This window comes from Peromyscus californicus, unplaced genomic scaffold, assembly GCF_007827085.1.
Source record: "Peromyscus californicus insignis strain IS unplaced genomic scaffold, ASM782708v3 Scaffold_9__1_contigs__length_137607984, whole genome shotgun sequence".
NCBI lineage: Eukaryota > Metazoa > Chordata > Mammalia > Rodentia > Cricetidae > Peromyscus > Peromyscus californicus.
This window is the reverse complement of record NW_026294617.1, coordinates 74,784,913-74,811,726: the sequence shown is the minus strand read 5'-3', so window position 1 is coordinate 74,811,726 and position 26,814 is coordinate 74,784,913. Positions and strand designations below refer to the sequence as shown.

Here is a 26,814-nt window from a genome sequence, read left to right as displayed (position 1 = left end):
GCCCCCAGCTCACCTTGGATGGTTTTCAGAGAGAAGCCGAAGTTGCTGCCCTCCTTCACCAGGTAGCAGAGCCGTGGCTGGGCGCATGTCTCCACTGCCCCATTCATCACAGGACCTGGTTTCTTATCATTAGAAGCTGGCTCCCTCTGGCTCGGATCCAATTCTTTCAAGTCCACCTGTTTTTTTATAGCCTTCTCATAGGAGTCTCCATCCAGAACCAGCAGAGTCACTGAATTCCCGCTCTTTCTGACCAGATCCACCACCTTTAAAGAAGGGAGAAATGGTAAAAGGCTGCCATGTCCTGATAACCACCTCCCGCCCCCCACCAGCTGCAGAAGGAAGGTGTTCATCCTGTGTTCCGAAAGGTCTGCCAGCTAACCTGACACCCATACCCTAAGCAGAGGGGTACCAGACACCTTCACCCCAATACTCCTAACACATAGGAGAGGATTAGACTGGGACCCTGGCCCTGTGGGAATCCAGGAAGCCCTTACAAGGACTGGTCTTTCCCAGAAATGAATGCTCTAGATCAGTGACTCTCAGCCTGTGGGTCGTGACCCCTTGGGGATTGAATGACCCGACCCTTTCACAGAAGTCGTGTATCAGATGCCCTGCATATCAGATATTTACAATTCATAATAGTAGCAAAATTACAGTTATGAAGTAGGAACGAAAATAATGTTATGGTCAGGGGTTCCTACAACATGAGGAACTGTATTTAAAGGGCCGAAGCATTAGGGAGGTTGAGAGAGCACAACAGGGCTTCTCAGGTCTGTGGGGGGGGGGGCGGGGTGCATGGTGTAGAGAAAGGGGAACGATACCGAAGTGGGGCAGGACCCACCTCTCCCATATATTCACTGCATGAGTGTTAACAAGCTAAGTCACCTACACACGGCTGCCTGGTCTGTGCAGTCACACATGCCTCACAGGCTTACGCTGAGGGCGCTAGCTTATTCAGACAAAACTGGCTAGCACACAGCAACTGGGCAGTGCGTGTTTGACCACACTATTACACAGAACATTTTTTGATTGATTGATTGGTTCTATAATAGGGCACATGCCATGGCACATGCATGTGGACACTTATGGAAATCAGTTCTCGCCTTCCACCATGTCAGGCCCACGGATTGAACCCAGGTCTTGAGGTTGGCCACAAGCACCTTTACCCACTGAGCCACATAGTACGTTTTGCAATTCTCAGTTCATTATAAGCAATTAGACCGGCCAACATAAAACATGATAGATCCTGGCCAATAGCAGCCACAAGAGAACCAAGCTCCACTGACCCCCCCAAAATCATAGTGAGCAGAGATGTGGAGGCTGAAGAGGTGCTAGAACCCCAAGTGTCTATTCACCTGTGCATGCTCTTCCTTGTCAACAAAGACACCATTGATCCGGAGAACTCTGTCCCCATCCAGGAGCCCTGCTTTCTCTGCTGGGCTCCCCTTCTCAATCACCCGGACCAGGTGGCCATCAGTGTCCTTCTCAATGCGCAGGAAGAAGCCGTAGTTCTGCCCCTCTTGTTTGGACAATTTGCACTCTCTGGGGCTAAAGGTAGAGGCCATTTCTGTGAGGAAAAACAAATGAATAAATCCTCAGGCAAGGAAATATAGTTGGAACATGAAAGCCTGAGATCCTCCACACATAGCCTCTGTCTCTGCTTGTCCATTCTGCTGTGTAGCAACACTGGGGCCCCAAGGAGCCTTGCATAGACCATGCTCACGATCTCCAAATCTATTCCCCAAGAATGGCCTGTTTGCTTGAGTTTCAGACCCATGTATTCAACTGCATACATAACACAGGTGCTCTGACTTCAGTAGCTCCAACCAAACTCATCTCTGTCCCCTGCCCTAAAGAGGTTAAGTCTAAAAACACATGATCCACAAAGTTTAAGAGACCAAATCTACCTTCTTTAATTACCACACAAAATAAAAGGTTTCATCTGTGTGTGTGCTGGGGTTTTGTTGCTATTGTGTGTATGCGTGCGTGCACATGTGTGTAGAAATCAGGTCATGCCAGGTGTCTTTCTCAATGCCTCTCCACCTTATTTATTGAGACAGATTCTCTCAATGGACCTGGAGCTCACAGATCTGACCGGAGTAGCTGGCGAGCAGATCCAGCTGTCCTCCATCTCTGCCTCTTCAGCATCAGGACTACAGACACACACCACCACGCCCAGCCTCCTACAGGGTCTCTGGGGATCCAAAGTCCTGTCCCCGAGCTTGCGGAGTGAGCACTTTAATGAATGGGTCTGTCTTCCTAGCCCCCGGAAGTTTCCTAAGACATTCTCACATGTGTGCTCTGTCCACATTCACCTCCAAGAAGCATGCTTGCACTCAAATATCTGATGAGCCTTTCAGGTTCTAGATGTTGAGGACAAACCTGTGAAGAATAAGAGAAGCTACACGCTGCCTTTCTAACCTGGAAAAATTTGTTTTCATAATTATATTTTTAAAACAAAATGTGATGTATGCCATGCTGTGGAAGAATGGAAAGATAAAGGATGACACACACACACACACACACACACACACACACACACACATCTTTGGGAAGAAGGAATGGACTGAGGAGAAATAAGACTTCTCCTTGGAGAAATGACTTTCAAGAAGTGGGATTCAGGTGAGGCAGGACAGGGCAAGGCAGACTTCAAACAACAGAGAGAGAGAGAGAGAGACAGACAGACAGAGAGACAGAGAGACAGAGAGAGAGACAGAGACAGAGGGGGAAGGAAGAGAGAGAGAGAAAGAGAGAAAGAGAGAAAGAGAGAAAGAGAGAGAGAGAGAGAGAAAGAGAGAAAGAGAGAAAGACAGAAAGACAGAAAGACAGAAAGACAGAGAGAAAGAGAGGAAGGAAGGAAGGAAGGAAGGAAGGAAGGAAGGAAGGAAGGAAGGAAGGAAGGAAGGAAGGAAACAAAGCCAGGCCTCAGAGCTGGCTATCGTGTCGGTAATGCAGTAGAAGATGGGTGCACCTCTGACTTGTACCAGCAACCTAAGACAATGCAGTGGGGCCCACCACAAACATACGTGAGAGGGGAGCTTGGGAAGTAGGGTTCAGCAGCACAGAACAGCAGGGTACACGGGAGACATGATCAAAATACGTGACATATACATAGGAAACGGAGAAATAATAAATGAGGGAGGAAAATGCCTGCAGAGATACACAAGCTTCTAGTCAGAGTTAAAGGATGGCGGGTTAAGGCTCTCCTTACCAAGGCCACTTCTGTCCCCACCCAGCCTGCCCCTCCTGCCACTACAGGAAGGGGGCTGGGAACAAGAGGAGAAAAGGAGTGTGTGAGCAACAGTTGGGGCCTTACTGCTAAGGGAGACTGCTGGGGCTCCGAGGCCTCCCAGCTCAGCACTGTGCTTTCCTAGGAGAGTGGGGGCCAGCCCAGTCAAGGGCCGACATGTGAAGCACAGGGTGGAGACGGCTGCAGCCAGCTCCTTCTCTGTGTTCTCCTCGTCACTGCCCCTGCTTGTGAGCACGTCCCTTTGCTCCAGAAGGGCAGGAAGAGGTGGCTATAAAAAACAGAGGAGTAGAGTGAAGAGCAGGCAACAATATGCTGCAGGCTTCCTAGAAGCCTTGCTGTGGCGATTCAAGATGCCATTGGACCTTGGTGCCCAGAGAGAGGGGCAGCACGAGCAGGCAGGAAGATCTCTACTACCTGTGGCTCGGCCACCCCAAGTATATCTCTCTCTCTCTCTCTCTCTCTCTCTCTCTCTCTCTCTCTCTCTCTCTCTCTCTGCAAAGATGAGTGTGAAAATATGTGGTAAAAAAAAACCCCAAGAAATGGGCCCCATCAGACACCGAGAGGAGAGAAAAGCAAAGCCTCCTCGTACGCCAGTGGCCATCACCTACACCTTGGGAGAGCACAGCAGCTCTCCCACATCAAAAGGCTCAACCCGGAAAGGGCCCCACGGGGAGGAAGGGGCCAAGTGCAGACATCACCAGCCAGCTCTCCTCACCTGCAGGCACCGCTTCCAGTCTGTTCTGACGCGGACTTTTGAACTGTCTCTTTCTGCCCGGCCTGCACACATGTCAGTTTCTCACCGCATGCAAGCTTCTCTCTCTAGACCCCCATCAGTTCTCAACTCCCCGGGGCTGAAATGCCTTGAAGCAGTCCCTTGAACGGATTGGTCAAAGCCTCTTTGATCCTTCAGGGAACCTTGGGCAACCTCGTCCACATGCTTCCAATTCAGAACACGCCTTTACAGCCAGAATAAAGGATGCTGGATTCTGTGCGTTCATCAAAAGAAGAGGCTGTGTTTGTGGTCAACAGATGAATGTTTATTCTTAAGGCACCCACCTTAAAACTCAGCTGTCAGCCGGGCGGTGGTGGCGCACGCCTTTAATCCCAGCACTCGGGAGGCAGAGCCAGGCGGATCTCTGTGAGTTTGAGGCCAGCCTGGGCTACCAAGTGAGTTCCAGGAAAAGGCGCAAAGCCACACAGAGAAACCCTGTCTCAAAAAACAAAACAAAACAAAACAAAAAAAATCTCAGCTGTCTCACACCCTGGGGTAACCACCGCAGGGTCCCTCCTCGCTTCCTCTGCAGGCCAAAGATGAAAAGTGAAATCCCTCCCCTAGAGGAGGCTGCACTGGGGAATGTTTTCCCATCTCACTGGAGACCCAAAAGCCCAACATGCCAAAAAGACTCGAGTTTACTCTTTCTTGGCAACAATCTCAGGCTGTGTCTTGTTTGGGTGGCCGTTCAAAGTTTCTAAAGAGCCAGACTGAGAACAGTGAGACCTGCACCCGAGGCTTTGAAGAGTCTCGGGTACATGAGGTCACCATTTCTTCCCACGGCTGTGCTTGAAGACAGGGTTAGAGCCGGTCCCCAGCAGCAGCAATTCTGAAATGTCACCGTCAGCTAACAGACTGACGCTCCATCCACCAGCAGGTGTCCCCCACATACGTTAGATAGTGAACACTGTCACCCCAACCAAGCCACCCAAAACTCCAAATGCCTGCTCTTACATGGGACCCCCTGGGGCACAAAATTCTTTCCGTGACCGTATTATAGAATGCCAATTCACTCTGGCGTCTAAGGGGCCCTGCTCCATTCCACCTCCATTCCCGATTCTGTGTAGTTCACATCCTGGTTTTATGTGGCTCCTACATGGGACAGGACCGGTCATTTTAGCACATCTGAGTCACTGCTGCATGAGGAGATGTCTGGACTCTGAGCTTTGGCCTAACTAGGAGGACACTGTGCTTAAGGATCTGTTTCCTGTTTCTTCACCCCCCGCCCCCAGCCCATCTACTTCTTGACAAGGAAATCTGAGGGCCAGGCCTTGATGGTGGGTGTGTAGGTAATTTGTGAAGATGTGGAGATTTCTAAAATATCCTAAAGTGGCTCTATTCCCAATTATCAAAATACCAGAGATGACAGGAAGCCGTGACTCCTGAACTCTCTGAGCTGACATGGAAGTCAATTCTTGGCAACAAAGTTACTTGTATGTGGGAAAACAATAAAGGCCCTGGACAGGCAGACAGGGAAGGACCAGGACCCTGGACAGGCAGACAGGGAAGGACCGGGGCCCTGGACAGGCAGACAGGGAAGGACCGGGGCCCTGGACAGGCAGACAGGGAAGGACCGGGGCCCTGGACAGGTAGACAGGGAAGGACCGGGGCCCTGGACAGGCAGACAGGGAAGGACCGGGGCCCTGGACAGGCAGACAGGGAAGGACCGGGGCCCTGGACAGGCAGACAGGGAAGGACCGGGGCCCTGGACAGGCAGACAGGGAAGGACCGGGGCCCTGGACAGGCAGACAGGGAAGGACCGGGGCCCTGGACAGGCAGACAGGGAAGGACCGGGGCCCTGGACAGGCAGATAGGGAAGGACCGGGGCCCTGGACAGGCAGACAGCAAAGGCTCAGAAGTGTTTGTCCATCACTCTTCTTGATAACGTTACTCTTTAGACTCCATTTTCTTCCAAAACAATTGGATTCTTCCTATCAAGAAAGAATGATATATCTAGGTCCAAAAGAAAAGCTCAGAGCACTTTGCAAGTTAGGAAGATGAGAAAATGAACACAGAAAGGTTAGGAGGTTCCTCTGTCAGGGTTAGAGTAGAAAGGATTCAAACTACTAGGCTTTTCCCACAGAAAGAAATAGCTCACAGCCCAGAAGACAGCTCCTAAGCCCAAGGCAGGCCAGGGCTCCTCGGCTCACCATCCTCCCCACAGATCCTTAGGTTAGTACTCTTCACTAGTCTCTACACAGCAAGCTGGAGGCCAGAGCTGGAAGCTGGGCCTAAAGAGGTCAAGACCACTGAGGTCCAAATAGCCAGCAGGTCCAGCTCAGCTGCAAAGGCTAAACGCTGGGTCTTGCTTTGGCCTCGGTGTGTGTCTAGGGGTGGAAGCTGCGGGGCTTTCCACTGAAGGCTATTTGGAGGAAGGGAAGACACTGTTTCCATTGCTCCTGCTGTGAGTGGGGCTGTGGCAAGGCCAGACTGTTCTAGGCAAAACCCCATCTGAAGCCTCTGATCCACAATAATGTTTCACGTAGGTGGAAATGTCCCAAGAAATGTCACAGGCATGAATGCTCATGAGCCAAGCCAGACAGAAGCAGAGGAAGAGGTGTTTAAAGCCACTTAAACGTCAAGACCACACACTGTGCTCTAGACAGAAGCATGACCATGGGATTCCCTGAAACATTTCATGCTCAAAAACACAAGAGCCAGGCGTGGAGGTACACACCCTTAAATCCCAGCACTTCAGAGGCAGGTGGATTGCTGAGTTCAAGGCCAGCCTGGTCTACACAGCAAGAGCCAAGTCACATAAGGGCTCAGAGATGGGTGTTGGCTCTTGCCTTACAAGCATGAGGACCTGAGTTTGATCTCTGGTGTGGTGGTTTGCGTAAGTATGGACCCCAAAGACTCATGTGTTGGAATGCTTGGTCCATAGGGAGTGGCACTATTAGGAGGTGTGGCCTTGTTGGAGTAGGTGTGGCTTTACTGGAGGAAGTGTGTCACTAGGGGGTGGGCTTTGAGGTTTGCTACTCCTCCTGCTGCCTGCGAATCTGGATATAGAATTCTCAGCTCCTTCTCCAGCACCACGTCTGCCTGCATGCCACCATGCTCCCCACCATGATGACAATGGACTAAACCTCTGAACTGTAAGCCAGCCCCAATTAAATGTTTTCCTTTAGAAGAATTGATGTGGTCATGGTGTCTCTTCACAGCAATAGAAACCCTAAGACACCCGGGAACTGTTGGTATGGTAGCACACACCTGTAACTCCAGAGCTGGGAAGGTGGAGACAGGCAGAATCCTGGAGTTCATCGGCCAGCCAGCCTGCTCCAGGCCAGTGAGAGGCCCCCATTGCAAAAAAAAAAAAAAAAAAAATCACTGAGGGTTGACCCCATCTCAATATGTACACACCTGCACATGCACTTAAATGTCAAAAAAAATCTGTTTTTTTTTTTTATCTAATTCCTGTGAGCCTCTGCCTCCCGAGTGCTGGGATTAAAGGTGTGCACCACCACTTGTGGTCTTATTATTTTGGTTTTGTTTGGAGTTTGTTGCTTTGTGGTGCTCAGGTCAAACCTAAGGCCCGCGCTCTACCACTGCATTTGCCCCGAGCAAATCCTTCTTCAAAGGAAGCAAAATAAATAGCAAGCCCTGGATCAAAAGTCACAGCATCCTCTTCTCATCCCTGGGAGTTGTCCAGCCCTGCCCAAACCATGCCAGCTGCCCTGCCCAAACCATGCCAGCTGCCTTCATCTGTGTGATAGACAGGCCAATCAAAACTGTATAAACCCGACGGCCATCATGTGTCACTAACAGCAATAAATCACGCCTGTGAAATCTCAGTGCTGGGCTGGAGAGATGCCTCAGTGCTGAAGAGCACTGCCTACTCTCCCAGAAGACCAGGGTTCAATTCCCAGCACCTCCATGGCCACTCACAACATCTGTAATTCCAGGTCCAGGGGATCTGTTGCCCTCTTCTGGCCTTCAAGGATATCAGGCAAGCTTGCGGTATACATACACACATCCATGCGGGGGATACACACAGTTAAAACAAATAATTCAGTGACAGGTAAGGGATATCATCCCAACGCTTATGGTCACCCACAAATTAGATCTCAATCCCAGAATCACCTGCACAGAGTCATAAAATATATACTTAGTCCCCGACTCACAGCTTTTGGGCCCAGATTTTCAGGCATATGTAAAAAAAAAAAAAACAAAAAAAACTAGACTTTGACATCACCCCACATCACTTGACTCCTTTCCCTTCAGGGACAATTCTCCTGGGTCACAGAAGAGTATCATGGTTGGATGAACTATTAACAGTCACCCAGAGCTCACCTTTACTCCCTTAAGAAGCCCTGGTGGCAGTCTGGCTAGGAGAGGCCCCTGATGACCAACACCCTGAGCTCTGCCTAGTGTCTGATGCAGCGCCTGGACCAGGAATTCACGGTGGCGATCTGAAGTCCATGCCTGCCGTCTTCCTCTCCACTCGACAGTGCCGAGCAGTTCTGAGCCAGGCAGCCACAGACTCAAACAGTTGAAAACTACTTTTTTTTTTTTTTTTTTTTTTTTTTTTTTGGTTTTTCGAGACAGGGTTTCTCTGTGTAGCTTTGCGCCTTTCCTGGTACTCGCTTTGGAGACCAGGCTGGCCTCGAACTCACAGAGATCCGCCTGGCTCTGCCTCCCGAGTGCTGGGATTAAAGGCGTGCGCCACCACCGCCCGGCTTTTTTTTGTTTTTTTGAGACAGGGTTTCTCTATGTAGCTTTGCGCCTTTTCCTGGATCTCGCTCTGTAGACCAGGCTGGCCTCGAACTCACAAAGATCCACCTGCCTCTGCCTCCCGAGTGCTGGGATTAAAGGCGTGCGCCACCACCGCCCGGCGAAAACTACTTTTAACTTAGGGAGTTTAAGAGAACTCTGATGCTGGCCCCAAACCTAACCTCCTTAAAAGCTAGCCAGGCTTTGTAGTGAACACCTTTAATCCCAGCACTCAGGAGGTGGAGGCAGCCAGAACACAGAGTTGAAGGCCACCTGGTCTGTACAGGGCATTTCACACCACCCAGGGCTACATATTAACATCTGGGGGGCAGGAGGGTGGGGGGCGGGCAGCTAATGCCACCCCTCTCCTCCCTCACCCAGCTGCACTCAAGTCTGAGAAACCCAGCCAGCCTTGACGAAAACTGACCCTACTTCAGCTTCTTGCCACATCCCAGTCTCTTCCTTTCCCCCACATAATGCTTCTTCAATCAGCATGCTCAGGCAGGCTAGGTCTGTTTAGAACCATGAACATAACTCCTTCAATTTTCCGTTAAACTTACTAGCCCACACGCCATTCATGTGTTTGCACAGTGTCTACCCTACACTAATACATAAAGCTGCCCAGTGCTCAAGGGATTCGGAGTCAGTTAGGTTAGAGGAAAGGACTGAGAGAAAGCTAATTCCCACAGGCTGGAGAGATGACTCAGTAGTTAAGAGGGCTCACTGGCTATGCACCCACAGGATCTGGGGTTCAATTCCCAGTACCCACGTAATGGTAACTCCAATTCCAGGGAATCTGACACCCTCTCCTGATATCCATGGGCACCAGGCATGCATGTAATACACAAACATATATGCAGGCAAAACACCCATACACAAAATAAAATACAAATTAAAAAGAAAAAAATACACCACTACAAGCAGAGTATAAATGCCTAAGAGCTGTGCCTTGGGACAAATGAAGGAATACTTCGTGAATTAATGAGGCTTTGACTCTGACAACAGATGGGCAAGATTTTGACAGCATTAGAGGTAGTGGGAGGCTGTTTTGAATAGAAAATGGTATGGCTATAGGCCGTGGGAAAGTCCTTGGGCATGCTCAAGGAAGAGCTAAAAAATCAAACCAAAGGGAGCTTGCCGCTGGCAGACACGGAAGAACTTCGTGTCCAGCCCATGGTATCTGGCTGTGGTCTGGCGGCATGGGGAATGGACTAGAGCAGACACCCTGGGGGCAGGCCAGCAAAGAGGCTGCTGCAGCGATCCGCACGGGTGATAAGGGCCTGCCTTGACCTAGAAACTGACGATAGAACGAAGGGCCAGGTGGAGGACCCACACCAAACACTAAGCAATAGGTTGCATCCATCAACCCTGTCCCTTCAGATTTCTCCATGCCGAGATGGCGTCAGACAGAGCAGGTGTGACAACATGGGCATCAGGATGTGCACGCTGCCAGGACCAGCTTGCGAGGAGGAGCTGCCGGAATGCAGCGCACGGTATCTGGGCCACACACTTCTCCCCTGGCCCCTGCTGGCTCGCACACTGGCACCCTCCAGCCATCCGCTTAGCCTGTCTGCTCCTCCATGAGGGCTGGTTTTTATAATTCGCCTTGAGTTTCTCACCCTCCCCGACGTATTCTACGAATCAGTTCTGATATCGGCTCCCACCTTGCAGCTGGCGGCTCCCTTTCTAGCATGGACTGAATGATGGCCCTGCCTGGGAACCCGAACATTGACCATAATCTCCGACGGGACCACCTTCAGAGCTAGGGACTTTAAAGTGGCAGTTCAAGTTAAATTAGGTCATGAGGAGACCAGATCTAGTAGGGCTGATGTCCCTTTCAAAAGAGGGTGAGAACCCAGGGATGCCCGTGTGCTGAAAACAAGACCATTCGAGGACACAAGGAGAAGGCCGCCATCAGAAATGCCGAGGACAGGGCCTGAGAGGGCCCAACCTTAATGACACCTTTAGCTTGTTCTTCTGGCCTCTAGACCTTCAAGAAAATGACACTCCATAGAATTTTACCAGCCTGTAATATTCTATGACAGCAGCCCTATCACCACCTGCCTCCTCATGAGGCAGGACTCAAAGGACCCCAGTATGGTACAGCTTTCGACAGGCGTGGTGACACACGCTTTTAATCCTCACATTTGGGAGGCTCATCAGGAAGAGCATGAGTTTGTGGCCACAAACCTATCACTTAGTGCTGTGTGTGGGTGGGTCCTCCACCTGCCCCTTCATTCTATTGTCATGGTTTCTAGGCCAAGGCAGGCCCTTATCACCCGTGCGGATTGCTGCAGCAGCCTCTTTGCTGGCCTGCCCCCAGGGTGTCTGCTCTAGTCCACTCCCCGCAGCACCGGACCACAGACTGGGCTACGTCCCGAGACATTGTGTCACAGAAATACAATGGGTACAATTGAGGAATGGGGTGGCAATGCCAGCGTGTGGCGGCTTTAAAGCAGGAGGCACAGCGGAAGCTCTCTGGTAGCTCTGGGGACTTGAACTAGAGTCCTGCTCCAGGGCAGCCTTCACTGTGCTGAGAGTGTGACAAGAAGAGAGAGAAAGATAAAGCCTCAGGGAATGCCTAGCAAAAAGGAAAAGAAAGCCCCAGCCAGCGCCATCCAGAGAGGAATTCCAAGATAAAACATGTGCACTGCCAAATGAGAGAGGAACAAGAAAGAACAGGGAAGGCCACCACACTGAGAAGACAGAGGCCGGGGAAGCAAGAGGATACTGAACCACAGATTCGGCAACGCAGACGCATCTCAGAGTGGAGAACAGCAGCTGGAAAAGAGCTGACACACGCTCCCTTTTGTTGGTGGTGGTGTTTGAGACAAGGTCTCATGTAGCCTTGGCTAGCCGGGAACTCCCTACGTAGACCAGGCTGGCCTTGAATTCAAAGGCCTGCTTGCCCTGCCTCCCAAGCACTGGGATTAAAGGCGTGCGCCGCCATGCCCAGCCAGTTGCTCCCCTTTTTAACCTTAACAAAACTGTCAGCACGTGGGATGTATGGAGAACACAGGAAGTGAGTGAGTTTTGATGGACAGAATACTCGACCAGTGGATCACGGAGAAATGAGGGGTGGGGTAGGCAGGGAATGGATTAACACAGAATCCATTTCAATATTTCCTGAATAGTAGCTGGAGATGTAGAAAATTAGGGACTTTAACAATGTGAAACCAAAGTGTCACACCAAAATATACAGCCGGGTCGAACAGATAAGCCAGTGACAGCACCTCAAGAAGACTATCCCCGGACAGCTGGGAACGCCCACAGGCGTGGAAACGCCCACAGGTGGCTACCAGGACAAGGGAAGACATCACCAGCTAAGCCTACCCATCTCTCAGAGGAATCTGCAAGTCTAGATTTGTGTGAAATGCTCCCATATTTTAAAGAATTTGCACCCATTTCAAACTTTTAAGAAAGAACATGCTGGGCGGTGGTGGTGCATGCCTTTAATCCCAGGACTCAGGAGGCAGAGGCAGAAGGATCTCTGTGAGTTCGAGGTCAGCTTATTCTACAGAGCAAGTTCCAGGACAGGTTCCAAAGCTACACAGAGAAACCCTGACTCGAAACACCAGAGGGAAAAAAAAAAAAAAAAGAACATGTAAATCCAAACAAAACTGAGCCCATGGGTTGGCAGTTTGTGCAAACATGTCTGGAATATTACAAGTGATATTTCTCTAGCGGGAATCAGGAAACTGAAAAAAATCTGTAGGAAACCGGTTTAAATAATCGTGTATCTTTATAGAAAATGTAGTTCGGTCAGCATGACTTATCGGCAATTTCACCATAATGTACAGCAGGAGCAGGGAGGGCTGGGGACTGCAGGTCAGTCCGTGCTGTAGCGTGATCTTGGCATGCTGAGGTTCTTGGACATGACCATCAGCGTAAAGAAAAAATGACAGAATAAAAGTAACTTTTACCCTAGCTGGGGTTTGACATTTAAAAACAGAAGGCTGGTTGGTGAGGATTTCTAAATTGATGATCAGCCCAGAGCAGGGTGGTAGACTACAGAACCAATGTCAACTAGAAGGAATGAGAAAGAACCAGAAAAGTAAGAACGGGAAGATGGGGTGTTTGCAGGAGGAAGGGCGACCTAAGGCAGTATTCAAGAAGTGAATTAAGGAGACGTCCAGGGCAAGTGACCGAATCCTCGCTAACGTTTATGGAAACTGAAAAGCCAACCCCACTGTGCCCAAAAGCACGGAGGCAATGAAAGCCAGGAAATGGATGCTCCCCCAGTCCCAGCACCATCAAGGAACCAACCTGCTGTTGGACATTTAAAGTGAGTCAACTCTCTCTTTTTGTTGATGGTTAGTGGGAGGAAATGATTGAATGCATTTTCAATTCAACAAGGAAACTTTTCTGAGACAGGACCTCACTGTGTAGTCTAGGCTGACCTTGAGCTTCAAGATTCACCTGTATGTACCTGCTTCACAACGGCAGGGCTTGAAGACATGTACCACAACATGCAGCTTCAACAGGGAACTCTTAGTTTGTACCCGTTTTAGGAACCTAAGCAACAAGCCAGAAATGCCCAAACACAGACACCAAACTTGGGGTAGGAGAGGTTAAGAAGTCATGAAGGTTTCTTATAACAGAGTATGAGAGTTCCTCTCTATAATGGGAGCCTATAGCCACAGCCATGTGGAGCTAATAATGTGTGCTTTTCTAACCACCTCCCCATGGCGTTCTACTCTGGGTAAAATACATTAGGAAATTCGATGATGCTTTCTGGTCGAGTGGACCCTTTGCCTAAGTATCCCCTGGTGACCATGGTCCACACGAGGACCAGATATCAGTGTATAAAGTAGTGTTTTGCTCACTCCAGCTTCTCCGTCTTTACATGTTCTTCAGGCCCCTGATTGCTGGCTTCCACTTGGAGTTCATGTGTTCTGGTTGGGACCATGTTGAGAACTTCAGCTCAGCCTTGAGGCTCTGCTAGAGCCTCTGAATACGCAGACTGACAGGATTCTCCGGGGTCAGGGCGAATGTCAGTGTTATCTGAGTGGTTCATTGGGAACAGACGCATCCGCTCTTCCCAGTGGCTAAGGTTAGCTTTGCAGAGACTATCAGGAGAGAGTGGATGGATGACACCTGGCCTTACCTGATACCCAGGGTGCCTGCATATTCTCCAGTCCCCACTCTTCCCCCACAGCAAAAAGAAAATCAGAGCACTTCTCTGGTGCTGTAGAAGAACGCCACTGTGTTGGGTCTCCCACCAGAGGTCAGGACCAATGGCTTGAGTGGAGTAGGCATCCGTGCTCCAGACTCTGTGCTCTGGAGATTTCAGCATCCATCTGGAGTGTCACTGTCTCCATCAAGGGTACCCCCATTCTCACCTACTTTGGTAAAGGAAATAGGATAAACAGGGACTTTGCCTATCGGTGGGAAATGGGGGCTATGGTCAGCAATGGCTTCAGGAATGACAGCCCAGGGGCTGCCTTCTTTGCCTGTGTGATGGTCTGGGTATAGTCAACCTTTACATAAGCATGGTCATCTACTACCATTAGTCCTAAGTACCTAGGCTCACCGGCATCTTATCTAACAGTAATTAGAAATCAATCGTGTGTTCAGAATTACAGAGATAGCAGAGTCTCTCCCTGTCGGCACCTACATAAACAGCTGCTCCAGGAAGCTGTTTTACTGAAAGATAAAAGTTCACAGGTCAGCTAGTGAATAATGTTTAACCTAGTCACTGAGCCTGTGGAAGGGTCCTCCATTATATAACCCAGGACAGAACCATGAGTGGACAATCTGTCTGCTCCACTAAAGCAGAAGTTGGGGGGGGGGGGGGAGCAGGAGCTATCTAGACCTGATTCACCTTCACTGACCTCCATGCTTTTTATAAAACCTGAGCACTTCAGTGAGAAGAGAGTCAACACTCCTAGAAGTTTAACCCAGTGCATCAGCCCACATGTACCTGAGAAGGTTACTCTTCCTGCATCCGCACTCACCTGTGTGACCCAAAAGAACAGAAGTTACTAGACTTCTGTTAGAAAAAATAAAAATAAAAAAAATAATATATATTAGTTGGTGGAGAATGTGGAGGTTAAGTCCAAAATTGCAGACAGGCTGTGCATTCTCTCTGTGGTCAACCCTGGCCAAGAGCTTCCCACCCAGACAACCACATCCCTCTCCATCAGAGCCTAGCACAGACTGCTTCTGCTAAGGGCATTAAAGAAATCACGCTGTGGGGCTGGAGAGAGGGCTCAGCAGTTAACAGCACTGACTGCTCTTGCAGAGGACCCAAGTTCAGTCCCAGTTGCCCACGTGATGGCTCACAACCATCTGTAATTCAACTCATGTCTTCCTCTGAGCCCCGTGGGCACCGGGCACATACACAGTACATGTACATACAATTCAGGCAAAGCACTCACACACACAACATAAACTTTAAAACAGAAAGAAAGAAGCCATACTGTAGCTCAGCTGATACTAACAATAATCTCTGGCAAACCACACAAAAGCACTTTGATTTCATCCTTCCAAGATAATTTACCTAGAGCACATCTTATCATTTTGATGCAGGTGGCCGAGCTTAGGCCACTAGGGCTCCTGCTTTGAAAAGCAACATCTGTGGAAACTCAACCCGTCAAGTGTATTTATGTGACTAATACCAAAACAGAAGGAAAAGCAAGGCCCTAAAATACAGATCTGCTAACTGTACCACCCATTGTGACAGCTGCTCTTTGGTCTTAGCTGGGGATAGATTTAAAATGCAGGGGATTCATGGAGGCATTCCACTGAGGATTATCTAGAGAATAGTGATGACGGGCCCAGTGAGTAATTTTTATTTCTCTTTCATGATAAAGAATAAAATTTCTTATACCAAAGGTCATTTGATCGGCTGGTACCTCGAATCCTCCCTACCGCAGGCTCCATAAATGATATTTTGTACTATAATTACGGCAGGACTCCGGTCTGGGAGTTCAATGCCCTCCACATTTTGATTGCTTACCTAAGAGCTTCAGAGGCTGGGAGAGAGATGGAGTCAAAATTGTGAGGGGACGTTGAGAGAAGACACCCTCATACTGTTGATGGAACTAGTGCCCCAAACAGCTAAAGCCTCCTGGGGGTCAGCTGGAATGAGTGTTTCCCCCAAAACCAGCGAGGCACTAGTTCTTTGTTGTTGTTTTGTCTTTGTGCAGGATCTCACATAGCCCAGGCTTCAAACTTCCCTTCAACGTCAGATTCTCTTGCTTCTACAGGAGTAACAGTCACAGGCATGTACCACCACACCTGGTTTATGTGTGCTGGGGGGTCAGGTTAGCACACTCCCCAGTCCCTAGACCTGCATTTCTACCCACTTACATTTTCCATATGCCTGGTCTATTATCGGAGTCCTCCTGCCTCTAGATAAACTTTCCGACCAGTGTTTACCAGTCCGTCTCTAAAACATCAACCAAAAAAACAAAAGCCTAGATTCCTGCTCAGGCATCAAGCACGTGCTGCTCTTTCAGAGGACCCAGGTGCTATTTACCTCATTACCCTCTGTTGCTCCTGAGGAAATACAAAACTGGTCTCCGCATGACCACCCACACCCAGCCTGCCCTTTGTTCATGCCGTGCTCTGCCTGGGTTGCCTTCCCCAATGCTGACTACTCATTCATTGGAGGCGCTAAGTAAACATTTTTTCCATGTGAATGAATTCAAGACCTTCCCAGGTCCAAGTCAGCATTCAAATCCTGCGTGACTAGCACACTCTGTAGGTTATCACTCCTCTCAAAGCATCCTTTTTATGTTCATCAAGATACATTTTAGTACCTACAGTGAGGCCGGTGTCAGGCTCAATCCAGATTAGGCAAGACACTGTCCTGTCTCCAGAGAGCCCAGAATCCAGCGGAGAGACTTACAAAACACACCTACTAGCTCCAACCCAGCTGCCCGGCTAGTGAAAATGTGCTCTTGTTAAAGTAAACGTGTACTCTCTAGGCTACCTGCCGTTTATGGGTACTGAATGAAACCCTAGTGAGTCATTTACGTGGCGGGGAGACTCCAGACGGCTGAGTGGGTTTCACCTGCTTGGATATGCAGAGCGTAGTCTCAAATGTGAGGTCTGGGTTCCTTCTGCTTCCCAGCCTCAAGGGGTACACTGTGCTGGGGGATCTTGTAGGTAGAGTGGGAGGAACAAGCCGTCCCCAGGCAGAGGAGCACACACCTCTTCATGGAAAGTGACTGATACAGAATCACCTCAGTGCCCACAAGGATGAAAGAAAGAAAGAAAATGGGCCAGCTTTGAGAGTGAAGCACCTTGGACTCGGGCCCAAAGATTACAGATGACATGTCAGGTATTTGCATCAGTGTCCCCATCAAGATAAGCTGCCTGTGGCGTAGGCAGCTCCCTGGGGCATTTTCACACTCCATAAGTATTCTGTACAGCTGGTGGGAATCCCATGAGCTGTTCCTGTTTGGGTTGGGAGGAGGTTGGTTTTGTTTTTTTAAGTTTTGTGTTTCCTTGGTTCCACCCAGCTTCATAAATAGGTATCTGTTTCTGGCCAGGTTCAGGTGGTGGCCATTTCAAACCTAGAGCAAAGCTTACAGCAGCCATCAGGTAGTCAGGACGCCATCCTTCCTATGACGAACCTCGGTCACCACCGGGAGTCCCCTGTTCTCTGAATCATACATATCACAAGGGAACTAAAGACCATCATGATGTGGCATGTGAGATGCATGAGCATTTAACTTTCCCAGCAGTAAGCACTGGGTCCCAGGGGCTCTGGGAGTAACACACACGTGACACCTGGAGCACAGGCTTCCAGTCCCAATGACTGTGCTCTTCACCACCCCCCAACCCCAAACCCCGCCCCCGCCCCCAGACAAGGGTTTCCCTGTGCAGCTCTGACTGTCCTGGAACTCACTCTGTAGCCCAGGCTGGCCCCGAACTCAGAGATCTGCCTGTCTCTGCCTCCCCTATGCTGTGATTAAAGGTGTGCGCCACCAGCAGCTGGCCATGCTCTTAACCACTTGTCTAGGACGCCAATCAGGCAGGAAGATTAAGGAGAGCTGGTCGGTCTCTCCTGAAGAACCAAGAAAGGAGTTGCTGAGAGCTTGAGAGAAACCTATCTATCTCCATCTTACTGTTCTCCCCCATCTTCCACACAAAACTGTGGAGTCATCTAACTAAGATGTGAGCGGAGAAGTCCGTTTCCACGTTCAGACAGCCTGACAGGGAATCCAAGTTCCTCAGCCTCCTGAGTAGTGACCAAAACAACCCATGTCCCAGCTCCCTTCCCTCCACTTCCATCCACCCAAACACATAAGCATCTATTCTGAGCCAGGAGCTGTCTTAAGATCTGGAACCACAGCAGGTAGCAAAGGCCAGAGCTCTGCTCTCCGGAAGCCTAACCTCTGACTCAGTCAACAATGATTTCTGACGACATGCTACGGAGTAATATAAGATGGTGACGAGCCGGGCGGTGGTGGCGCACGCCTTTAATCCCAGCACTCGGGAGGCAGAGCCAGGCGGATCTCTGTGAGTTCGAGGCCAGCCTGGTCTCCAAAGCGAGTTCCAGGAAAGGCGCAAAGCTACACAGAGAAACCCTGTCTCGAAAAACAAAACAAAACAAAAAAAAAAGATGGTGACAAGGTGGAGGGAGGCGTTATTTAGGAAGTTCCTTTTGGAAGGTAACGTTTGAATGCACCCTCAAATCACAGGGACCCACCTTCACAGCACAGATCCCCCTTACACACAAAAGGGCCTTCGTGAACATCAAGTGCCGACTCTCTTTAGTTGTAGGTGAGAAAATAAAGGCTCAGTTACACAGAAAGACTCAGACAAGGTCTCCAGTTGCATCCCGCTACTCCACAGGACAGCTGGATGCACTCATCTGAAGAGCAGGTGTCTTAGATTTGTACTTTCAATTCCCTCAAACACATTGTTGTTATTTTCAGAACAACCCTTGGGAAGTGATGTCTGACTTCCCTTCAACAAATAACAAAATTGAGGTGAGGAATGTATCTACTGACTTGTCATAAATGATTTAAGACCTCAGGCATTGTTTTCCCGGACCTGTGCCCTCTCCCTCAGGGGAGCAGCCGCTGCCTACCAAGTGGTCTAGGAACACACAACAGCATCAACAGGTTCATACGGCAGAGACCATACAAGAGTCAAGGACGAGAACAATTGCTCAGCCATAACCCACACTTCAAAGTCCCCGAGTTGTTTGGACATGAAAGAATACATGACTCTTGGAGTAGACGACCGTGGCCTGAGGCAGTCAGGGCCCTGTGACTTATGGATACAGGGTGATGCTTTCTGCAAAGCATATCTACTATAAACCACCCAGACCAGCAGTCTTCAGAGCTAGCGGGCCCTTAGGTAAAGGTTCTGATACTTAGAAAATGAGCTCCTCCCAAACATACCCCCACACACAGAAGCATCTGGGGGAACTTCAGAGTAACACAGACATTTCAGGTTCACACAGACACGAGATTGAGAGATACCCCAAAGGGAGACTGGAGGACCTGAATTTCCACTCAGCCCTCCCAGGAATCCGGGGCTTTCCTCGCCGCAGAGGGGCGGTGCTTGTTTTGTCTAGCTGGTAGGGAGTTGGGTTAGGCTGTATGCCCAAGGGCTGGCTGTCACTGAAAGAGTCTTCCCTTCCACCCAAAATGCTTGGGTAGCAAGGTCTCAGGAGAAACATCCTGGCGGCCTGTGAGGTTTGTGGCCTCTCTCTTGGTTGTGCCTCAGATCTCCATACAACACCCCCCCCCAACCCCACGCCATCTCATACAATCCAAAGGCAGTGAGCAGCTCACCAACGCCTTCATGAAGTAGAGCCTAAGTGGCCCTCACATCCCCAGCAGGAAGAACTACCGAACCCAGGAGACAGTCCACATCCCCCTTAACCTGCCCCCCTGCCACCACCAAAGGCCCCCACCCCTCCCCACAGCCACTTGCTAGAAAAAGGGAAAGGGAAAGTGTCTCCAGGCCAGGTGGCAGGTTACAGAAGCCATTTCTTACCTACGGGAGAAGGAGCCACCCGGCCACTAGGAATTCTCTCTGCCGTTAACACTACTAGTCTTGGAACTTACTGGACTTTGGACAAAGATTGATTTAAAAGCTGATGTATTTAACAGGGATGTGTGGTCTGAGTTCAAGTGACCTCTGTCCTGCTCCCTGCCAGCTGGAAACCCTCAAGATCCTTCAGCCAAAGGAAGCCCTGCCCCCACCCCAGCCTAACAATGTGGAGAGTAGGAAGGCTTCTCGCCTGTGCTCCCTCAGGACAGCAAAAAGCGGGGAGAATAGAGGTGGGTAAGGCAGCTGGGGAGGAGGTGCCTCTGCCTTTCCAGTTCTATCCAATGTACAGAGGACTGGGTCACACCCAACCAATCCCCAATCCCACTAGGAACCCCACTGCCCCTAGCCCAGGGTCAGAGTCGGGGCTCCTCACCAGCCACCTTCCACACTGAGGCCATCCTGGGAGCAGGGCACTGCGACTCCTACCCAGAAAGCCACCAGCAGGCCAGTAAAGCCCCTGTTGACCTGTCCTGCCTCCCACCGCCCTGAGGGCTCACCTGCTCGCACAGGTCAGCAGCAAGGCCCAGGTCCTTGTTTCTTTATTCTTTAATGCTCCCTCCTCTCTCCCAGTGGCTATCTGTTCTCCAACTACTGATACCTGTCTTCCTCCTCACACACTCTGCAGGCTCTCAGGAAGGCAGCCGGGCAGTTTTCACAAGTTCCCCTGTGGGCTGGTGCTGCTGAAAAGGCCGCCAGCCTCAGCCAGGGCAGCAGCTGACCTCTATCAACCACACCCACACAAACCATCCTCACCTGGATTCTCAGCCCACACTCCTAATCCAGGGCAGGAGACTGCTCACAGCAGGGAGGCCAGCCCCAGGCTGTGGACGGGGTGGCCTCATCTCTCCTCCACTTAGGAAGACTAGCATTTGTTTTCCCTGGTTCTCAGCTTTGCCCTCAACCCACGTGTGACCTAAGCCAGTGGAGAAGAGTTTAGACTGACCAACATCAGAGCCTCTTCATCGTATCCAACTAACTGCCTTCCATCTTCGGGCTATGTTCTCTTGGTCTCAAACATAACTTTCAAAGCATTAGGGTAGACTAGGGCGCTGAATATTTAAGATCAGAACACCTGAGTCCAAGTTCTTACTTCCAATTTCCAGGTGTTTGATCTGGACTAATTATCTTTCTTACAGTGTTGTGGGTAGAACACAGGACCTCCCCACACACGATAACAAGTTTTAATATCATACCTACAAGTGAGTCTGACATGATTAATGCAAGAGCCATGTAAGTCCTTCACTGATTATATAGATCTAGTAGGTTTATCTCTTCTGTGCCCTGCAAGGTCTTACGTTCATTACTCCCTTCAGCCCTCATCATGTGACATGATATTCATCTTCTAGATAAGAAAGCTTAGATTCATCTGTTTACTAATCCTGCCCAGGATCATCTGACCAGGACGAAGAGCCAGCCTTGGACCCCGCCCTCTCTTCTTAGACGAGGCCTGTGCAGCTGCAATAAAGCCTCCTGTGGTTAGGAGAAGCCTCCTGCCGCCCTCTCGCCCTCTCGCCCAGGCCTTCCCCAGCTGCGTCTGAGAAGGGGCGGACGATAAGGTGCAAGCTCTTCTACAAGGTTTCTCCAATGTTGGGGAGACAAAGTTGGGATTTCCTGGGTCACTTCCAACTTCAAGATTTGGGGAACCTAAATCTGTTGGGGGTTTTGTTTGTTGTTTGTTTTTCCCTAAACAGGGTTTCTCTGTGGAACCCTGGCTGTCCTGGACCTCGCTCTGTAGACCAGGCTGGCCTTGAACTCACAGAGATCCGCCTGCCTCTGCCTCCTGAGTGCTGGGATTAAAGGCATGCATCATCACAGCCCGGCTAAATCTGCTGGGTTTTCACACACACACACACACACTCATACACACACACTCCGCACCCTTGAGGATGTGCAGTGTAAGCTCTGGTTTGTCTACAGAGATCTGCAGGTCAGAAGCTGTGAGCACAGGTTATAGCATAGGGTGTGGGGTGGTTTTGCTTCTGAAAATCGAAGCCATGGAACCAAAGGCTAACTTACTGTGCTCGGCTAATTCTCTTATCCCTGAGCCACAGCCCAGCCCTGGCTTTGGCATCAAGAAGATGCGACATTGAATCCTAAATATGTGGTTAATGGTTTCTTTGCTTTGCTTTGCTTTGCTTTGTTTGTTCTCTGGAGCTGGAGACTTTGTCTTTGGTCAGGCCGTACCTGTCTGCCCCACTGAGAGGTAAAGAAACAATCTACAATCTGTGTTAATTGCTTACCTTGGTGTTTCCATTAAGGAAAGAATTCATGTCAGGTCCACCTCAGCCAAGACTAGGAATTTTCCAGAGAAATTTCTTTTTCTTCCCAGAATCTGGGCTGAGAGAGTCACTTTCTTGTAGCCTTCTTGATCTCTCTATCCCTGCTCCATTTTGTCCACAAACTCGCAATGTTCCAACACACTCAAGTATTGTGTTATTTGATTCCTTTCTCCCTCCTACCGGAATATCAATTCCTCGAGGACAGAGACTTGTGTTTTCTTTTAGATTTTTTAAAAATTATTTATTTGTATGGGTGTTTTGTCTGCATGTGTGTCTGTACCACATGCATATCAGGTGCCCAGGGACTCTAGAAGAGGACCTCAATTCCCCTGGAACTGTCTGGAGTTATAGACAGTAGTGAGCCGCCACGGGGGTGCTGGGAATTGAACCCGGGTCCTCTGGAAGAGCAGCCAGTGCTCTTAATCACTGAGTCATCTCTCCAGCTCCTAAGATTTATATTTTTCTCTCTTTGTCTCAAATGCCTGGAATATAATGTAACAGGGCCCCAGGCTTTAGCACAACTGACTCCGTGATGAAAGTGCCATTCAGGCTGTGAACTCAGCAGGTAGACAGCACCACCTGCCAAAACTAAAACAAAGACCTAATCCATCAAAGTCCATAGTTCTGGGAAAGTCTCTGAATGTTCTAACCTTGCTTTTTAGCTTCTGTAGTTCCACTTCTGGCTAACTGTTCTTGTTAACTGAAGTATGCCATAAGGTTTTTGTGCAGCTCACCCTGAGAAAGCTCAGTGCTACACTGGGATCCCAAACACCCAGTATAGTTGCCCACCAGCTAATAAAGACATTCTATTAGCTTAGACCCTTGTCCGAGCAGTCTTCTCTGGTGGATACCCCACAACAAGACTACCATATACTAAGATTTCAAGTAAATATGAATGAAACACTAAATTAATCTTGCCAATAAAATTGGTTTATCCCCCTCACATGACATTGTAGACTTGAGACTTCAGCTCTCTGCAGAGTCTCAGGTTCTAGGTTCATTGCCCAGTATCACTTTGGTTTCTTATCTTTCTCGTCATTTCTGGAATCCACAGAGTTCCCTTGAACAAAGTTCAACTACCAATTTGGAAAAAAAAAAAATTTTATTTATTTTGTCCAGTATTTTCTATGGACTTAGAGGGGAGGTTAATATAGAGGGGAGGTTGTTAAGACTATTCTAGAACTAAAGATGATCCTATCACTTTAGAGTTACTTTTCTTCTTCTTACTGTTCTTCTAGAGGACCCGGGTTCAATTCCCACATGGCAGCTCACAACTGTCTATGACTCTAGTTCCAGGGGGTCTGGCACCCCTGGTGAAACACCAATGCACACAAAATAAAAATATTTTTTTAGGGCTGGAGAGATGGCTCAGAGGTTAAAAGCACTGCTTGCTCTTCCAAAGGTCCTGAGTTCAATTCCCAGCAACCACATGGTGGCTCACAACCACCTGTAATGAGATCTGGTGCCCTCTTCTGGCCTGCAGAGACACGTGCAGACAGAACACTGTATACATAACAAATAAATAAATCTTTTAAAAAAATTTTATTTTTTTAAAAAAAGATCCAGCTTTTCATCGGCAAAATATGTATAATATTGATAACCTCAGAGGACTGAGCAGAGGCTTTAGAAGACTTTTATAAGATTTTAAATTTTAAGATTTTCCTTTTGCACACAGTGCAGTGCCCACAGAGGGCAGAAGAGGGCAGAGTTACAGGTGGTTGTAAGACACCCACCCCACCAATCCCCCTCACCCTGTCTCCATTTGGGTACAAGGAACCAAACTCCAGTCTCCTGCAAGAGCAGGACACGTTCTTGACAACTGAGTCACCTCTCCAGCTTTCAAGAAGACTTTTTTTTTTTTTTTTTTTTTTTTTTTGGTTTTTCGAGACAGGGTTTCTCTGTGCAGCTTTGCGCCTTTCCTGGGACTCACTTGGTAGCCCAGGCTGGCCTCGAACTCACAGAGATCCGCCTGGCTCTGCCTCCCGAGTGCTGGGATTAAAGGCGTGCGCCACCACCGCCCGGCCTCAAGAAGACTTTTATAGCCATCCAGGTCTAGTAAATGTTCAGGGCATAATGCTACCTCATGTTGCAAGAATTAGTCCTCTTACTTCTGAGTGCACAGTGTACCAACATTCATGAAAATGGGTGGCTAGAAGTACAAGGTGGTGACTCAGGACTTTCCGGGCCTTTGGGGCCCTATGGATGACACTCTGCCTGGTGGTAGCTCAGTATTCTGTGCAACTGGTCGGAAACACAAAGTTAAAAACACCTCCCACTAGTTCCTAACACTTCCCTCACCAAGTCACATGCAGAGATTGGTCATTGCTGTGCAGGGCATTAGGGTAGGCAAGGGAAGCTCTCAAGGCTGGGGCAACTGTCCTGCGGGCAGATCCCCTGACTCTGCTCGGGGACTGATACTCTGGTATACCTAGAAAGCTACAAAATATCTATCGTTCAGCTAGAAGAGCACGAATAACATGGACTTTAATTTTCTCCAAATCTCTCAGATAGATTATAGATAGATGATAGATAGATAGATAGATAGATAGATAGATAGATAGATAGATAGATAGATATTGGCATTTCCAGTGAAATTTCCCTCACTTGTTGGTAGAACCTGGATAACTAGTCTTAGAGATAAAAATAAGCCTAAGGAAGGGAGCCATTGAGATGGCTCAGGGGTAAAGGCAGTTGTCATTCAAGCCTGATGACCAGAGTTCAATCCCCGAAACCCAGAAAAAGGTGGAAAGAGAGAAACAACTCCACAGGTGTCCTCTGACCTCCACATGCATGCCATGGCACACTCACACACTGTGTGCGCGTGTGTTCACTCGAGTGCACATGCACACACACAGACATAACATTGTCTTTAAATGTCGACACTAAGGAAGGAGTTTCTGTGTATGGATATCAAAACCATGTAGGCAAATGAATAAATTAGAGTGGCATAAACTAGAAAGCCCCAAACAGATCTAAGCATATACAAATAGTTGATTCGTGACAAAGAAAAAATAAAGACAAAAAAGCTAGGCTTTTTTCATACAGAAACATGTGTATGTTTTATTTCTTTCAATCAAATATTTGTGAGATTCAGCTTGCTATGTGTACTTTGCTTTCATTTTATTTATTTACTTATTTATTTATTATGTATACAGTGTTCTGCCTGCACATATGCCTGCAGGCCAGAAGAGGGCACTAGACCTCATTATAGATGATATATATATATGGTTGTGAGCCACCGTGTGGTTACTGGGAATTGAACTCATGACCTCTGGAAGAACAGCCAGTGCTCTTAACCTCTGAGCCATCTCTCCAGCTCCCGATTTCATTTTAATATTAATAATTAATACTATTATAACATCCCATTTAGACAGCATCTGATGGGCAGAGTGTTGCAGGCCGCCTGACCAGTGGTTAGGATGCTCATCTGATTTCTGGGATGCAGCTGAGATTCAGCTTCTTCAGCTGTGTGATGGTTTCACGGGGCTGATGACTGTCTTTTTCCTTCTTTTTTCTGAATATGTATTTGACCATGAGGTTAGGAAAGAAGTTTAGGCTTTTATTTGATTTTTTTTTTTTTTTTTTTTTTGAGACAGGGTCTCTCTATGTAGCCCTGGCCGTCCTGGAGCTCACTCTGTAGACCAGACTGGCCTCAATCTCACAGAGATCCTCCTGCCTCTGCTTCCCTAGTGCTGGGATTAAAGGCATGTGCTATCATGACTACTAGCAAGGATATACCTTTTTTTTTCCAGATTTATTTTGTTAATTTTAATTTGTATGTTTGTGTGTGTAAGTTTGTGTATATGGGTGAAGGTGCTTGAAGAGACCAGAAGAAGGTATTGGATCCCCTGGAGCTGGGATAAGGGAGTCATGAGCCCCCCTGATATGGGTGCTGGGGAACTGAACTCAGGTTCTCTGAAAGAGGACTACATGTTCTTTGAGGGTTTTTTCTTTCCTTTTTGTTTGTTTGGTTTCGTTTTTAGTTTGGGTTTTCCAAGATAGGGTTTCTCTGTGTAGCCCTGGATGTTCTGGAACTCCCCTTCTGAAGACCAGGCTAGCCTGAAACTCAGAAAACCATCTGCCTCTGCCTCCGGAGTGCTGGGATTAAAGGCGTGCACCGCCACACCCGGTTAATAGTTCATTAACCTCTGAGACACCTCTCCAGCCCCAGGCAGCAAGTTTTAAACATCATAGAGTCCACTGGAGTAACAGAAGATGCTTTCCAGGCTTCCTGTGGCCAAGCTGGGGCGTCATCAGGACATCGTCATGCTTTGTTCTAAAGTGGAAAGGACCTGTGTTGGCAACAAATGCATGGCAAATGGGAGTGCTTTAATGAGGTCCTTTGACTTCCTGACCTCACTTTTTTAAATTGCTTTTTAAAATACTATAGCCCAGCGTGCAGTGATATTTGAGTGTACAGGTCAGTGACAGTATGTCCTTCCTCACGGGTGGGCAGCCATCGTCACAGTTCATTTCCGTGGAGCTGTTCTTCTCCCCAACTGAAGCTCTGGGCCTCTGAACCAGCTCTCCATTCTCTCCCCGACCCCTCGCCACCTGTCTTGGTCTCTAACTGTGGCTGCTCTAGGTTCCCCTTACAGCAGAATAGGGTCACCCTGACCTTTCGAAATGTGATGTTCTCAGGGTTCCTCCTAGTAATAGTCAGGATTCCTTCCTGAACTGTAGCCCACCCCACCGTCTGCATACACCGAGTTCCTCCCCCAGCCAGCCAGCAGTGAGCAGTTTGCTTCTGGGTATTTGAGCCCTGCTTCCCATTCTTGGGA

The 26,814-nt window shown here is 48.9% G+C and overlaps 1 protein-coding gene across 2 annotated transcripts in view; it reads right to left on the bottom strand.

Moving 5' to 3' along the window:
- The window catches only part of Pdzk1 (PDZ domain containing 1), a 55,015-nt gene that overhangs the window by 12,747 nt on the left and 15,454 nt on the right, over positions 1-26,814 (bottom strand). For both annotated transcript variants that reach the window (XM_052730361.1, XM_052730362.1), the window contains exons 2-3: positions 1,356-1,567; positions 14-263 (exon numbers count right to left, since the gene is read on the bottom strand). In XM_052730361.1, the coding sequence (XP_052586321.1) occupies positions 14-263; positions 1,356-1,565 (460 nt within the window). In that variant the 5' untranslated portion in view covers positions 1,566-1,567. The remainder of the gene's footprint in view (positions 1-13; positions 264-1,355; positions 1,568-26,814) is intronic.